We start from the raw sequence: 14,717 nt of genomic DNA, 5'->3' as shown, positions 1-14,717 counted from the left end.
TGACAATTAGTATTTGTACATAGATCTCATTGGTAGATATAGTCAAGGAAAATTTCATTAAGAGCTGTGAGCAAGGAACTTGAGAAACTCAAATGGGGAAACCACAACACTGGCATCCCGCAAGGAGGCAGGACATCATGTTGTAGCATCTAACAAATGAAATGATTGAAATTCTTGTCCTGCATCCCAAGTATGATACAAGAATTTCAATCATTTCATTTGTTAGATGCTGCAACATGATGTCCTGCCTCCTTGCGGGATGCCAGTGTTGTGGTTTCCCCATTTGAGTTTCTCAAGTTCCTTGCTCACAGCTCTCAATGAAATTTTCCTTGCTTGAACAGCAGGTCCCAGAAGGGCCGGAGCAAACATTTCGAAGGTCAGTTATCGAGTGGCAAACAACCCTGACAGCTTGCTGGTCGCTGTATCTGAAGTTCACTGTCTGCTTGTTCAGTTCACTGCTTGCACAGCATGACCTTTTTGAAACTTGGCACAATTAAGCCTACCCATAAGCTCTAAAAGCAGACACCATGATAGTCATCATAGACTGAGTCATTAGAAAGTACAGGATGCCAACATATTTGGTGCACACGGATAGGTCATGACCCTGTAGAAACAGCTCAAGTTGCCTCGTGTTTCTTCTTGTGAGCTGAAAAGACAAACAAATGTGAATCAGTCCACCCGAAGAAGTACAAGTTCTCTCCTTCATTCAGGTCTTTTATATTGTTCTGCCTCAGACACATTGTACAACGCATAATGTAAAACCCAGAGATTAGGGAACACGAAAGGACAGACACAACACAAAGTCTCATTGAGACTCCGTGTTGTGTCTGTCCTTTAGTGTTCCCTTGTCTCAGGGTTTTACATTATGCATCATCTTCACCAGCTTGCTTGCTTCCTAGCCATTTTTAGCCAGCCAATTGTACAGCCAATTTCCAAAACTCAGAGCTTAATCGAAAAGGAGAAGCCCTGCTGAAAGCAAGGACACAATTCGGCAGTGGAAGTTGGACTTTGCTTGGCATGCATCAATCACTGGAGAGCTTGATTGCACGTCTGCATTTGGTGGTGGGTAACAAACTGATAAACTTGCTGATGTGCTTGGTCACAACTCTAATAGTGCAGTGCAAATATTTTTCGAATGTCTGAAGCGAGTACTTATATGTTCAATTCAAATTTTGAACCGAGTCAAATGCCTCTTCCATACCGAATATATTCAAATACATAGCTGCTGCGCAAAAACAGTTAGGCTAGATCGAAACCGCAAGGAAAACTGTTTAAGTGCACTTCCTTAAAGGGAGACTCTGCACCAAAAAAGTGTTAAAGTAACAGTGCAACATCAATCCGTACCGTGTGATATTCCAGTGAACACGATTTCCCGTCCCCGAGCGGCAGAGGTATTTTTGCTGTACAGCTTTTCGTCAGTTTTGGCGATATTCGGCGGTATTTGGCGATACCGCTGGCGATATTTTAGAATGAAATCGATGTCTGGACAAAGAAGTTACTAAGCACGTGCCAGACACACAGGCGGTGGCCCACACGAGACGACCGGTGTCGTTACACATGTTACAGGAGTTAAGAGAGGGAATCTTTAGAGGTTTGCTTCGTTTTAAGCTTCGCAACTGTTTTCTCAACCAACAAGACCCCAAATGCCAAGCATCGCTCCGTTCCCAGTGAGAAATTTTCATTCAATGGAAACTGTGTGAATGTTGGTCGTTACTAAGGTAGTCAATCATTTATCAGGTTGAAGAAAAAATTTAACCAATCTTTGTCTACCCACAGTGTAATTCATGAACGAGCTATGCTCTACTTGTCAGCAATTGTTCATTAAGCACAAAATTTTAGCACAACAAATAATATACTACACACCGAATTCAGCACCCTGGTTGCCCTCGCTTGCATCTTTGAGGCGCATGTCGCAGCCACTCCTTGATTGCTGCTTCTACTTCAAATTCTGTAGCCTTTGACAGCTTCTTGTGTGTGTGCAGTGCACCTGAAAAAACACACAAGAACTGAGCATTATACAGAGTCTAACCAGGAAAATCCTCTGTTAGCATTAATCAGAAGGCTATGAACACATTACTGAATTATAGGTAGAGACATGACATTACTCTGAACCTGTTTCACTCATGCATTATACAATCCTGTGACACTTGAACTGAACAAAATGCAACTATGCGCCAGTTTCACCAACTCTGGTTAACTTTAAAGGGACGGTCTCGTACCCCCTGCCCCTTTCATAAAGTGTACCATTCGATTGCCCTTTGTTGAAAATGGAATACTGCTAATTTACCCGACAAAACACGCCACAGTTATTAAATAACCGAATTAAATTGATAAAGATTGCAGAGCACGCCGCGATCTGTGTTGGCAACAATAAGAACGGCCACGTCGCCCTGCGGGTAAGTCCGTGATAGGATACAGAAATCGTCTGCTTTTGCGCGTGCTAGTGCATCGGCGTGAGCAGACGACTTTCAGAAGTTACTGGGCACCGCGGCAACTCTCGTACATTTTCTTTCAGTTCTCAGGTGAAAAACGCGCATTCTAAGTAGTGGCAAGCATGGTGATTCAGAACAACTATGTTAATCCTCAGAAACAAGTTAAAAGTCGCAGAACAGCCTCATCCACGATCACAAATCTGAAGTCGCTGGCCATCGGCGCGCGCGGTCGCATTACAGCTCCGACCAAAAATATATTACGCGCGCTTCCATTACACTCCCCGTTGTACACTGATCATGCTTCGAAATGAAGTGTCGCTGACGACGTACATGGAGAAGGAGAACGTGTTTATTTAAAAACCGCATTAAATACTCGCGGAAAGAAAACACGTGACTTAGCTTTCACGTATCCGATTGTGCGCCACATTATGGGAGACCCCCACAGTCAATGCTCGGACTACATTCTCCGCTCGCGGAGGTATATGCCTGAGTGTCCCCATTTCGAGAGCAAAGGGGATTACTCAAACCAATGTGCTTCTGCAAGTTACAACTACCATGACAACGACGACGCACCCGCGGGCCGACGTCATAGGTGACGTATGCATGAGAGAGGCGCAGCTTTCGTCGTCTGCTCTTACGGCACGTTTCGACAAATTCCTCGAAAACGACTTGGTTATTCCGAATGAAACTTTGATGGTTGTATGTGTACAGTACTCATGAAACTAGTTTTGGCTAAGTTTCGGAATCGCCCCGGCTGTACGAGACCGTCCCTTTAAGGGAGGACGTGTGTTTCAACACAAGCTTTAACTGAGATAAAGGGTTGCTAAATATTATGTTAGCACTCAATTATTGTTTACGAACATTAGTTGGCGCGTGATGAATGCTTCAGTGTCATCTTTGACTTACAGGAGTGCAGAAACATGTATATGTGTGCTATGTCAGCGCCACAATGTGGTAAACTTGTCCTCAAAGCACTACACTACACAGTTTTGAGCACTACTTAGACAATGCACTTCTCTGACAAAGATGTATAATATCACAGCAGCAGTGAGGAACAAAAATCGCACACAGGCACCACTTACGCAGGATTATGCTGGGAAACTTGAGCTCCAGGAACTTGAGCTTTCCTTTTCGCCCCTCCCAACTGTAGAGCTGCCCAAGTTCGTCTGAGAGTATGTGGGACATGATCCGTCTCACTGAAGACTTCACTGTGTTTCCGCCAAGCAGCGAGAGCTCGCCTACCTGTGATCAGTGAAGTACTATTATGAAGAGCATTGAGATATGACATTAAATACTTGAGTAATACCACTTGATCGACCAAGGTGGGAGTAATATATCTTCAAAAATGAAAATATGTAGGTTGGACAGTGTGTCAAACAAGCGAGAAAGACACATGCCTGAGCCTTAAGCGATCAACCATTCTCGAGTGGAACCCCTCCAAGGCAAGTTCTCACAACTAAAATTTCTATGGGAGTTCACAGCCGCCCAGTGTGGGGTGGTTCCCCCGACTACGCTTCAATGTGGCACACGAATAGTATACCAACTTCGGTATATATTGATGAAGCAGCAATAAAAACACACTAACAAATATTTGGCAAATTCATCTGGTTGCTATGAAAGGTTGGAATACCCTTCTGACAGTAATATCATTAGGACCCTCTGTCGACTGGTATAACTAATTTAATCCAATGTATCACATACGGTTGACCACTTTTACAGTATACTGAAGTTTGTGTACTATTGGTGTGCTACATTGCAGAATTGTATGTAGAGCCAACCCACAGTGGGAGGCCATCAAACTCAGAGCGAGAACCTGTGTCTGAGATGTCCTGCTCTCTCACTGGTGATATTTTCTGCATTGACATAAAAAAATTATTTCCCATGTTAGACTATATGAATTGGAATGAGCCAGATATGGTTGATGTATTCTTATGGAACAGAGTAATCATTGGAAGTCACAGCAAAAATAGGTACAAAACAAGTGGGAAAAACGGGTTCCAAACACAGAAATGACAAAACCAAACTGGTGTATGAGAAAGCAGAAGTCACAGCTTTCTCCATTTCCTGCCCAACAAATTGCTTTTCTTCATTTCTGCCGACTGTATGAAAAGATACATAAGCTGTATTTTTGGCAATTATGTAAAATGCAACACGGAAAATTATTAGTCACTCAGGGAAAAAAACACTGTCAGCATTTAGTGCAAATGGTAAAGCCTACTACTCTGTACAATGTTAATGATCTCACCAGCTGCTTTTCACGGTCACGTGTGAGCTGCTGCTCAAACTCATCCACTTCCTCTACAGTCTTCATTGGCTGGGGCAGGAGCTTTGTTTCCTCAATAAGAGTGGTCCGTAGTGGCACTAGACCTTCAAGTAGTGCGCCATGTTCCATTAATGTTGCACGCAGTACTCTAAATTGTACGAGGACTTGCTCCTGGAACTCTACAGCCATTTGTCACAATTGAATCATGGGTACAATGTTGTTCTTACCATATTGTGACAATGGTTTAGATGGCCGTGAAGGAGCACTTGACACTGGAAAAGTAGATGCCTTTCGTGTTGGTTTTGTTGGCAGTGTAGGAGCATTTGGCACCGAAGCAGCAGATGGCTCGGGTGAGTAGCCTGTATACACAAACATCTCACTGCAACATAGGGGACCAATGTAGGTAATTGGGAATAGTTACCAGCTTCTGAGATCCGCACGTCTGTTTGCTCAGGAGGCTGCAATGGACCACTCGAAACTGGAGGAACAGTAGTGGTAGGTGAACAGCCTGTGTAGTAAGCTATAATGTATAGGTGCTCTATAGGTAGGCTGTTAAACCAGAACGAAACAAAATTGCATAGTTACAATATTCTTCCATCAACTGTTCACGTGGCCATGAACCAGCAGTAGGCACTGGAGTAGATGTCACAGATGAGGAGCCTGCATTCACAACCATTTGACTGTGACATGAGGAAGATATGCGGTCATGCTCCAGAAATACTTACGTTGTCCTGTCATTCCCTGTCTATGTTGCTGCCCTGGAGACTGCAGAGGTGTGAGGATTGAAGGAGCAGTCCTAGGTGAATAGCCTGTGTAGTAAGGTACATCATATTGTGGAATTCATATGGGCACTGTCAAGAACCATATATAATATAATTGAGAACCAGAACATAATTGCATATAGTGATGATTCCAATTACCATACTCCTCCATCATCATTTCACGTGGCCATGCGTGAGCAGTGGCAACAGAAGGAGCAGACGTTACTGACGAGCAACCTGCATGCACAACCATTTTGTTGCAACAATACGGAGCAATGCAGTCATGTTTCGGCATTACTTACCTTGTCCTGCCGTTCCCCTTCCATGTTGTTGCTGGGCGGGCTGCAAGTGGGCATTGGCCATCAGTTGACCAGTGGAAGAACCTGTATAATTTGTAGGAAAACGAACCTTAAACATACATTTTGCTTCAAGGAAATTCACCAAGAGAATGACAAACCCTGAGAAAAGGAACACACTGACTATCATAAACGCTTCCTGGAACACAGTCTTTCTCCTTCCCCCTCTCGTTCCAATTCTTTTTCTTTAAAATTCCTTGTCTTCAGGTTTATTGATATTCATCATGTAACACCAGTTAGCCTGCCTTTTGACCCTTATTCAAATTACACCACTCCATTCAGGACCATTCCCGATTTCCATTAAATAAATTGTAGTTTTTGACTTTTTTTTTCACGCCGTAGATAGCTCTTGAAGGTTGCAATGGGACATGTAACATAGCTGGTGAAAAAATATTCTAACAAAATATATTTTTCGCAAATTCTAGCCAGATCCCTTCTGAGCGAAGGCAAAGCATAATACTTTTGTGTCAAGACTGCTGTAGGTTGATCGACACTTCTTATCGAGAGTTTATGCCCCAAGAAAATTGTAAAATTTCAATAACCTTAGGAATCTTTTACGGAATTCTGGTATGTGGTAAAATGCAATATTTCTAAAATTCATAATATTTCTCTGCGTACCCTTTGAAGGCTATGCATCTCAGATTATTTTTAACAAGATCTATGCCTCCTAGTAGCAAATCTGAACAGTTTAAATGGCTCTCAAAATTGCAGAATTATACCTCATTATAATCCAGGGAATTTAGGCAAAAGAGAAACAATCCTTGTTGAAAGCCATTCTATCCCTTATAAATCCAGAAAACGGCGCATGAGATGAAATATCCACAGCTGGGTTCAAATGAGCCAAAACCGAAAAAGCGCACCTCAAGAGCCCATCATCTACGCCGACGGAGGCTTATCTGGCCATCGGATCGGCACCTACTTCAACCATCTCCATCACCGCAAATCAGGAGGTGCTCTCACGCGAAATGAGTGCTGTACTCCCTGCGTTCCCGGTAGCCACAGTCTCGGCTCAGTGTTCGGAAGCGTTATGCCTTGCCTTCACTCACAAGAGATTTGATTGGAATTTTCGAAAAAGTTTGTTTGAACTTTTTTTCACAAGGTGGGTCACGTGTCCCATCGCATTCTTCAAGAGGCATCAACAGCACAAAAAATGTTTTGCGGGGAAAATATGCCAGGAGAGGATTGGCTGCATGGGGACAATCAACCACAATATATTTGAAAGAAATCTGGGATTTGAGCGCAATATCTGGGACGTTTGGCATAGAATGTTCCTATACTGTTTTCTGGGGATCCTACTCAATGCAGAGGCTGTTTCTTAATAGATAATATAAGCACTTTGTGACATAAGTTTGTATCAGGTGCACCACTCAGCTTCCTAGAGCAGACATGCAGCTTTAGCCTTTTTCAGTTGTCCTTTACGGGTGATTATTTGCTATTAACATTGGTAATACCATATTTCTACCTCGCACTTTGTGTTGCTGTGCCCCGACCATTGGCGTAAAAGTACCGCTTGCAAATACATCTGCACAAGGACAGTCGCAGTATTAGATTGAGCAGTGGCCTGTACTTCCAATATGAACACAATCGAGCAATTGCCAAAAGTTGCCCACTATTATAGGCTGCAAGGTTATACCCCTGTCACACGGGGAAACTGAATGTCATTCCCAATGAACGGCATTCGTAAGAATGTCATTTGTTCAGTGCTACACGGGTACGCAGCATGGCATTACACGCGACTGACATTCGCCCAGCGAATGTGTTCGAGGAACTCATTTACTCTTCCTCCTCGCACGAACTGCATACCCTGGACGGTAGAGAGGCAGTGAGAAACAACAACGTCAAGCAATCAGAACGACAGAAATGCGACTGAAAAATTTACAGTCATTAATTTTTGTTAAAATTGTGACATCTGAGATGAGGAAAGCAGAGGTAAAGTAATGTTGACACGATACTACCCAACTACTCTCGTCCGCTGTCAACACTGACGCCATGCTCAGCGCTATGGCGGACATCATGGCAGGAGTTTCTCCTACACCCACTGTAGTTCCAGCCATATCAGCTGTTGCGCGTGAGGAAAAAGAACGGACCCAGTGGACAGATCACGAGACAGATCAGCTGTTGCGCGTGGCATTGTTCACAGCCGGCCGCAAAATCGTTCTCGGCGCGATCAGCCATTTTGTTTGGTGACCTCCTCCGTCCAGATGCGTACCCAACTTGGCTTCGGCCTTGTACGACATGCAAAGCACGGACTCAAAGCAAACCGCAGGTTCGAAGGCGCGATGTTGAACGCAGTTTTCAGAAGCACGCAAAAGTATATAAAGATTGAGTGCATGCACACTAGTATGAAGCTGTCCAACTATTTCACAAATGGCCATTATCATCAGCACGGAATGTCATTTCTCTTTGCCGTGTAGCTACGGCTAGCCTTTGCGAATGTCATTCATATGAATGTCGTTCGTTGGGAATGACATTCAGTTTCCCCGTGTGACAGGGGTATTAGCTTCACATGAATTCCTTCAGTCATTTACAGATAACTATGTTCTCACAAGTACCTGCATCGTCATCGGCATCTGCCCAGGACACTGTGGAATTCCTTGCGTCTAAGGACAAAGGTGCGGAACAGTTCATTATTGGATGATTCACAAACCCTTCTGTGCGGAACTCACCTAGCTGGACTGCACCCATATTTTCATTTGCATTATCCATAGCATCCTTGGACCCTGCTTTGTCCATGACAGAGCTGCTTGTGAGGCACACAGATGTATCTGCAGTGTTGAAATAAGCTTGCAGTGAGTGCAGGTGCTGATTGGCAGCCACCCTAAAAAACAGCTACAAGAATAGCGTAGTACGAACAGTACCTTTTGCTACAAAACTGGAGGGTACAGGAGGAAACTCATCATCTTCATCACTGTCAATAACCCTTGCTCGCCTAACCCTTTTTGGAGGCAATTCAGTTGCGCTTAGGTCGGATGTGTACTGTGACAGAGGTAACATTTTCCGTGCATCTTCGTAGCACTCTGAAAGTGAAAATAAAATCAACAAAGATTTCTCACTTCCAAATGAAGGGGTTCTTACTGAAAATTCCTTTGACCACAACTTCCATTTCTTCGCACTGGTTACCGGGATGACAACCCTTCCTTATGAGTCTTTCGACTTTATAAGTAGGCAAGGTGGGCCATTTGCATGCGTTGCCGGTGAGCCATGAACAAGGCACGACCTCCACCTCGTTATGCTCTTCAAAATGCACAATTGCATAGGGCACCTGCATATTGGTTTTTGTAGAGTGCATGCAGGGCAGAAACACGTTTGGCAATTCAGCATTCCTGTGTGCATTTCAACAGGCCCCGTAGGAACCATGAATCAGGGGTTACATTCACAATGATCAAGAGCAGCTCATGCTAGACAGGGCTATGCTGCATGCAGTCATAGTGGCATCAACATCAACCTTGTCTGCATTGCTTTAACTTTCCAGAGTTGCACAGCAGAGATGTTAATTTCATTCACAGAAGGAAGGGCCTAATTTAATTCATACATCTGAACCCGAAAACCCCACCCCATCATTAAAGAAACATAAGGAAACTTCTTAAAGGAACTGTAATGTGAAATATAACAACAATGTTTCAAGGTACCATTATGCAGAACTAGGCTGTGCGATGACACACACAAGTCATCACCTCTCAGTTCTTCATACTCTCTAGCACTAAACAGTTTTGGACACCTTTAGAAACTGAAAAGTGGTGACCCTCAACATTTGCCAAAGTTAAAGCTTCAGGTAGGCTTCAGATAGGTGGACAGACATCACGTGATACTGCAGTATAACGTACCGCGTTTCCTAATTACTGCTGCACTTTTTTTGAAGGAGGGCAGCAACTCCTGATAAGTTTGGTCTAAACAGTTGACATGATTGTGTTGGAACGTGTGAAATTCGATTGCTGAACAAATGCTCAACATACCGCATAACTACTATGTATCCGAAGCGTGCCACGTGCATAGCTCGGCAAATCCAGCCTCGGAACCCACGATCACAATCATCTGACAACGCGTGAGTTGAGCCGCGGCTATGAACTCACGTGAAGGTCAGCATGGCGGCTTGTCGGCAGCAGCTTGTCGGTGAGCTCAATCGTGACGCATATTAGTGCACACACCAGATATCACACCTGCTCAGTGACGTTACATGGTAAGTGCACTAATATGCGTCCTGATCAAGCTCAGCAATACATCACATCGACCTTCATGTGAGTTCGTAGCCGCGGCTCTACTCATGACTTACCAGGTGATTGAGAGTTTCTGGGCCGGAAATGTCGATCTATACTTGCGTTACAAGCTTTCAAAAAAGCATACAGGTATTTTTATAGGTTTGTCATTCACATTACAGATCCTTTAGATAGTGGTGGAATGCTAGAGAGCGGGAATACTTTCAGAGTGAACAGACTTTGCTGATGGGGTGAAGGTTGGTTCCTGAGGAGCATGAGTAATCATAATTTACTAGCACTGCAGATGTATTAGTGACATTGCTACCTTTCTCGTGCCATAACACAGGCATACGACTTTTTGAACATTCACCAAAGGCCAAGCTTTCAGGTGCGGTTCTTCATTGACAATGTAAGTGCCTATCAAGGATGATGGAAATGGTTTCGAGTACAGGTCACCTACGGCTGTTAACTTGTACCCAATCACACAAGGTTCACCTGTTGAGTGCAATGTCGCAAAGTTCTTTATGGATATAATATTTCCATTCACAGAACAGTAGCTGTCAGGTCCTTTCGTTTTTAAAACAAAGGTGCCCGTCCTCATGGTGTCATACTGTGGCTCAGTGCAGCAATCAAGGAGTGGACCACGGTTGTGTGTCTTACTGAAGCCTAATCTTTTCTCCTCTCTGACAACTTCCAGCTGAGCAAGCTGTTTCTCACTGTAACGGTTGTACAACTGGGATAGAGTTGCTCCTGGTTTCTTGAGCTGCCTTTTGAGCGCTTGCATGTTGCTCTCAAATGGAAAAGCGCTAAAGGAATCCAGGGGCCCAAGGTTCTTTACATCGTCTGTCAAGTGGAGGAGGCAATGTACGTTATACGACACAGACTCATGGCCGTAGATTTCAGCGAATGTGCTCACAAAATGGTGAAGCAATGCTGAAGCATACTCATTCTGCTGTTGGCACAGCCCTTCCATAGCCAGAATAGATATGGCACCATGTAGTGTGAGGAAGTTCTGAAACAGTGGTTTTGGAAGCACTGTCTCAAGTATCACAGGACCGGTGTAAAGCAAGAATAGTCTAAATTCTGTGGCTTTCCACCGGTCCACCTCATCTACACCACGTGGCTTCCGTGCAAAGTCACTCGGAATGCACTTTTGCAAGTCCGCAGCCATCATGTTTATGGTTGCCCTTTGCGGTGGTCCAATGCGGACAGTTAGAGGACCTGATACCCAAAGAAGTATCAGTTTTCTCATCACACCTAGGCACACAAGGTGCATGTAATCCAGAGGTGCAGTTTTTATAATGTCAATCTGCAACTCTGTGATTACTGACAAGTGGCGGTGATGATCTGGATCAGCCTGCGCCCGGAAGGTATTGTCTGTCCGCAGAGAGGATGTTGTTGTGGCAAAGCATATTCTATTCTTGTAATAATCCCCCTCATCAGTGCATTTGGGACAGCCTGCATGACCAGTATGCCCCTTGATTCCATATATAAAGGAACGTGCAGGTGCATCGCAAATCATGGCCCGAAACTCCACCTGTACTACTGTTCCTGTGATTGAGATTCCCTCACGAAGCACTACAGATAACTCATCAATGAATTTTTTCAGAAAATCATTAGAGCAGTGTGGTTTTGTGGTTCCACAGTACGCACCAACAACGAAAGGTGTCATATCTATATCCTTGATCACACACTGAATAGGCCACAATTCAGATTTTGAGCTCTTGGCCAGAGGCAGGCCGTCAACATTGAACATGAGCAAGACATGTTGTGGTACAATATCTATCCCTTCCAGAGCTTTCTTAAGGCATTCAAGCAACCCAAAATGGCAGTATTCTCCTGGATGCATGCTAATGATGTGATTCGCGCTACACCGAGGAGTCTGCAAAAACGTTCGCGCATCCATCGGAAGGTTCTGGTGGCACTCGTGTTTGCGCAGTAGCTTGAGAAGGCCAGTCAGGGCTGTTTGCGTTATACCTTCACGCGCGGCCCACGATCGCAGCTCTGAAGCGAAGTTCTGTGGGGACCATTCCTCGCTCGGAGTGCTTGAATCACTTTCGGATGTTGTGGTGTCGTGTATGTTTGGAAAAGGGGCATCTGGCATGTGAAACTGCGACGCTGCATCGGAATTCTCAGGAACAAGGTTTACCTCTGACACGGACGCACCCGTGTAGCCAGACGGACCACAATCACTACTTGAATGCTCATCAGAAAGAAAAACAGAATCTCGTTCTCGAATCGACTCTGCATGCACACTCTGCGGCTCTCGAAGCGGTCCTGCATGCACACACTGCGATTCTCGAAGCGGTTCTGCATGCACACTCTGCGACTGTGTGTACACAGATTATTCGCTAAGTGCAGAAATTGTTTCGCGAACTTCTCGCGCCGCCTTCTTGTGCAAATACCCTTTGCTATACTTCGGCATTGTTGAGCTGCAATCCGCCAAAATACGCGTTAGGCCTAACAACAATTGTGGACACACCCCGACACAGTCAAAGCTTGTCAACCAAGAACAGGGCAAAAGAGAGGACAGTGAGAATAGTTACGCCATCTGCTCCCGGTTTCATCCTCCCAAAAGCCGCTCCACGCTGTCCAGCAACAGAAATGATTACCAACTCATAAAATGGCGGCAAGGCGGCAACGGCTGCTCGGCTACATGGAGGAAGGAAACACAAGGAGCGGCCCCTCCGACAGTTTTCTATCGGGACGAGCGTAGCCGGCCTCGCATTCCATTCTGGGATGCTCCTGTCTACCACGTGACCGCTCACGTGACCCTCCAGACAGCATGGCTCCAGCAAAGCAGACGACGCGAGCTGTAGTTGTGTTGCAGTTCAGGTGGCAGTATTACGTTGAACGCGTGCTTGCACTTTATTTCTGTGTGTTACGAATGTTTACTGTTCTATTAGAAGACCAGTCACAGCGTGCAGAACGCAAAAGGAGTACGCGGGACCGGAAACATAACGTGTGGCAACGGTTACTTCCAACGTATGTACTTTTCTTGACTAAGTGGTTAAGAATGCCGTTCCATTAATCAGATTTGTACAACAACTGAAGATATGAAATGAATCTGCGGCAGAGTTGAGGTCCCAAATGAACAATTCAAGATGACTCGAAGACACACGGGCGACTAAAGCAAGTTACCGTGTACTTACGAACAAAACGCGTTCCCGTGACAGAGCTGATTTCAGTTTAATGAGAGCCGCAGCCGGGACAGGAACACATTACCATACGTCGTTTCTACGACGGTGCTCACATTTTCACAATAAATTACTTCCAAGAAGCAAAATCATACGGACAGCAGCGCGAGAAACAAAGCCTTGCAAAACCGAAACTTTAGAGGGGATCACGTGGTGGACAGGAAGCAATGGCGATTTTGACCCGAGCGACCGCTAGAGGGTGGCTACGCTAGTCTGGAGGGAAGAGCCGCTCCTTGTGTTTCCTTCCTCCATGCTCGGCTAGGAGGCCCGGCCTGACTTGGCTAGTTGACACAGTACATAGTTGGTACAAAATTTGCGCCACCTAGGGAGCGAGGTTATTAAGTGCAGAAAACATGGCAAAAGAAAAAATAATAATGCTCGATGTTGAAGGAAGGTATACACTATTATATAGCTGTTAGAGGAAGTTTTTTGACCATATTGTAAGGATCAGGGCTTTAGTACACTGAGTGGACTTCAACCTTCAACGAGCTCCGTATCGTCATCAGTCACTGTTGACACACATGTGGTACGCGAAGTATGGAAAATGGTGGTAGTCCCTGGTATCACATACGCAAACGGAGTGATATGCATTTTATCAACAACAAGAGAATACCTGGAGAGAAGGCAACACGAAATTGGAAGACTGGCACTACGAATCCTCAAATCGACACCTAATGAAGCAGTCATGGGACACCTTGGTCTCTCCTCATTCGAAGCAAGAGAAACATATAGCAAACTATCCTACGAGAGTAGACTTATTGAAATGGAAGATACCAGGTGGCCACGACTAATATATAAAGCTACACTACTCGTGTGATTAACAACCAAATGGAATCAACGAACAAGAAAACCGGCAGATAAGTACCACATCCCTGTAATGCTTGTGGACCGCACCTCACGCAGACCCAGCAACAAAGAATTACGACAACAATTACAACAGCAGAGACGGAAGACTGGAAACGCCGAATGGAAAACAAACCAGCATTACAAGTGTAGAGATCAACCAAAACAGATATAGCCAACGGGCTAGGACTCTACGATAATTCCCGAGAAAGCGGCCTACTATTCGAAGCCAGAAGTGGCACATTGCGAACACGGGAGTGGAGAAACAAATTCGAACCGACGGATGCACAGTGCCAACTATGCGGGACAGGCAGATTGAGTCCACATATCATATGATAATTGAGTGCATAGCACTGGGGCCCCGCGCAGCACTCAGATCCCTGTCAGGAAGCTGCGACGAAGCAGAGGTGACAACCACAGAACACCGATTAGGACAATGGGCTCTTCAAAAACATCACAAACTAAGAACTGAGAGGAAGGAAGTACCGAACTGAGTAATAGTAGTACAATAGTAGTATACCGGACCAGTGCAAGATACCCTGCGCCAACAACTACAGCGCCAACACAGCCAGTGTCACGCAGTGGAAATCTCATGCACCACAAATTGAATAGGAAAATTGAAAATCGACGCATTTGTAGAGACTATGAAGAAATAGTAGGTAATTGCCATGT

The 14,717-nt window shown here is 44.9% G+C and overlaps 1 protein-coding gene across 7 annotated transcripts in view; it reads right to left on the bottom strand.

Annotated features, from left to right (window-relative positions):
* Positions 1–290: 290 nt before the first annotated feature.
* Positions 291–14,717, bottom strand: part of LOC135378790 (uncharacterized) — a 175,985-nt gene continuing 161,558 nt past the window's right edge. For 2 of the 7 annotated variants that reach the window (XM_064611873.1, XM_064611874.1), the window contains 15 exons: positions 8,888–9,074; positions 8,671–8,829; positions 8,479–8,577; positions 8,365–8,412; positions 7,275–7,334; positions 5,759–5,839; positions 5,616–5,693; positions 5,421–5,504; positions 5,281–5,355; positions 5,117–5,215; positions 4,923–5,054; positions 4,678–4,874; positions 3,515–3,674; positions 1,864–1,987; positions 291–646 (listed from right to left, as the gene is read on the bottom strand). In XM_064611873.1, the coding sequence (XP_064467943.1) occupies positions 1,869–1,987; positions 3,515–3,674; positions 4,678–4,874; positions 4,923–5,054; positions 5,117–5,215; positions 5,281–5,355; positions 5,421–5,504; positions 5,616–5,693; positions 5,759–5,839; positions 7,275–7,334; positions 8,365–8,412; positions 8,479–8,577; positions 8,671–8,829; positions 8,888–9,074 (1,578 nt within the window). In that variant the 3' untranslated portion in view covers positions 291–646; positions 1,864–1,868. Of the gene's footprint in view, positions 647–1,863; positions 1,988–3,514; positions 3,675–4,677; positions 4,875–4,922; positions 5,055–5,116; positions 5,216–5,280; positions 5,356–5,420; positions 5,505–5,615; positions 5,694–5,758; positions 5,840–7,274; positions 7,335–8,364; positions 8,413–8,478; positions 8,578–8,670; positions 8,830–8,887; positions 9,831–12,551; positions 12,692–14,717 lie in introns of those variants that run through there. The other 5 variants (XM_064611875.1, XM_064611879.1, XM_064611872.1 and 2 more) reach the window with 5 other exon arrangements.

Source organism: Ornithodoros turicata, chromosome 1, assembly GCF_037126465.1.
Source record: "Ornithodoros turicata isolate Travis chromosome 1, ASM3712646v1, whole genome shotgun sequence".
NCBI classification, from domain to species: domain Eukaryota; kingdom Metazoa; phylum Arthropoda; class Arachnida; order Ixodida; family Argasidae; genus Ornithodoros; species Ornithodoros turicata.
This window is presented reverse-complemented; position numbering and strand designations above follow the sequence as displayed.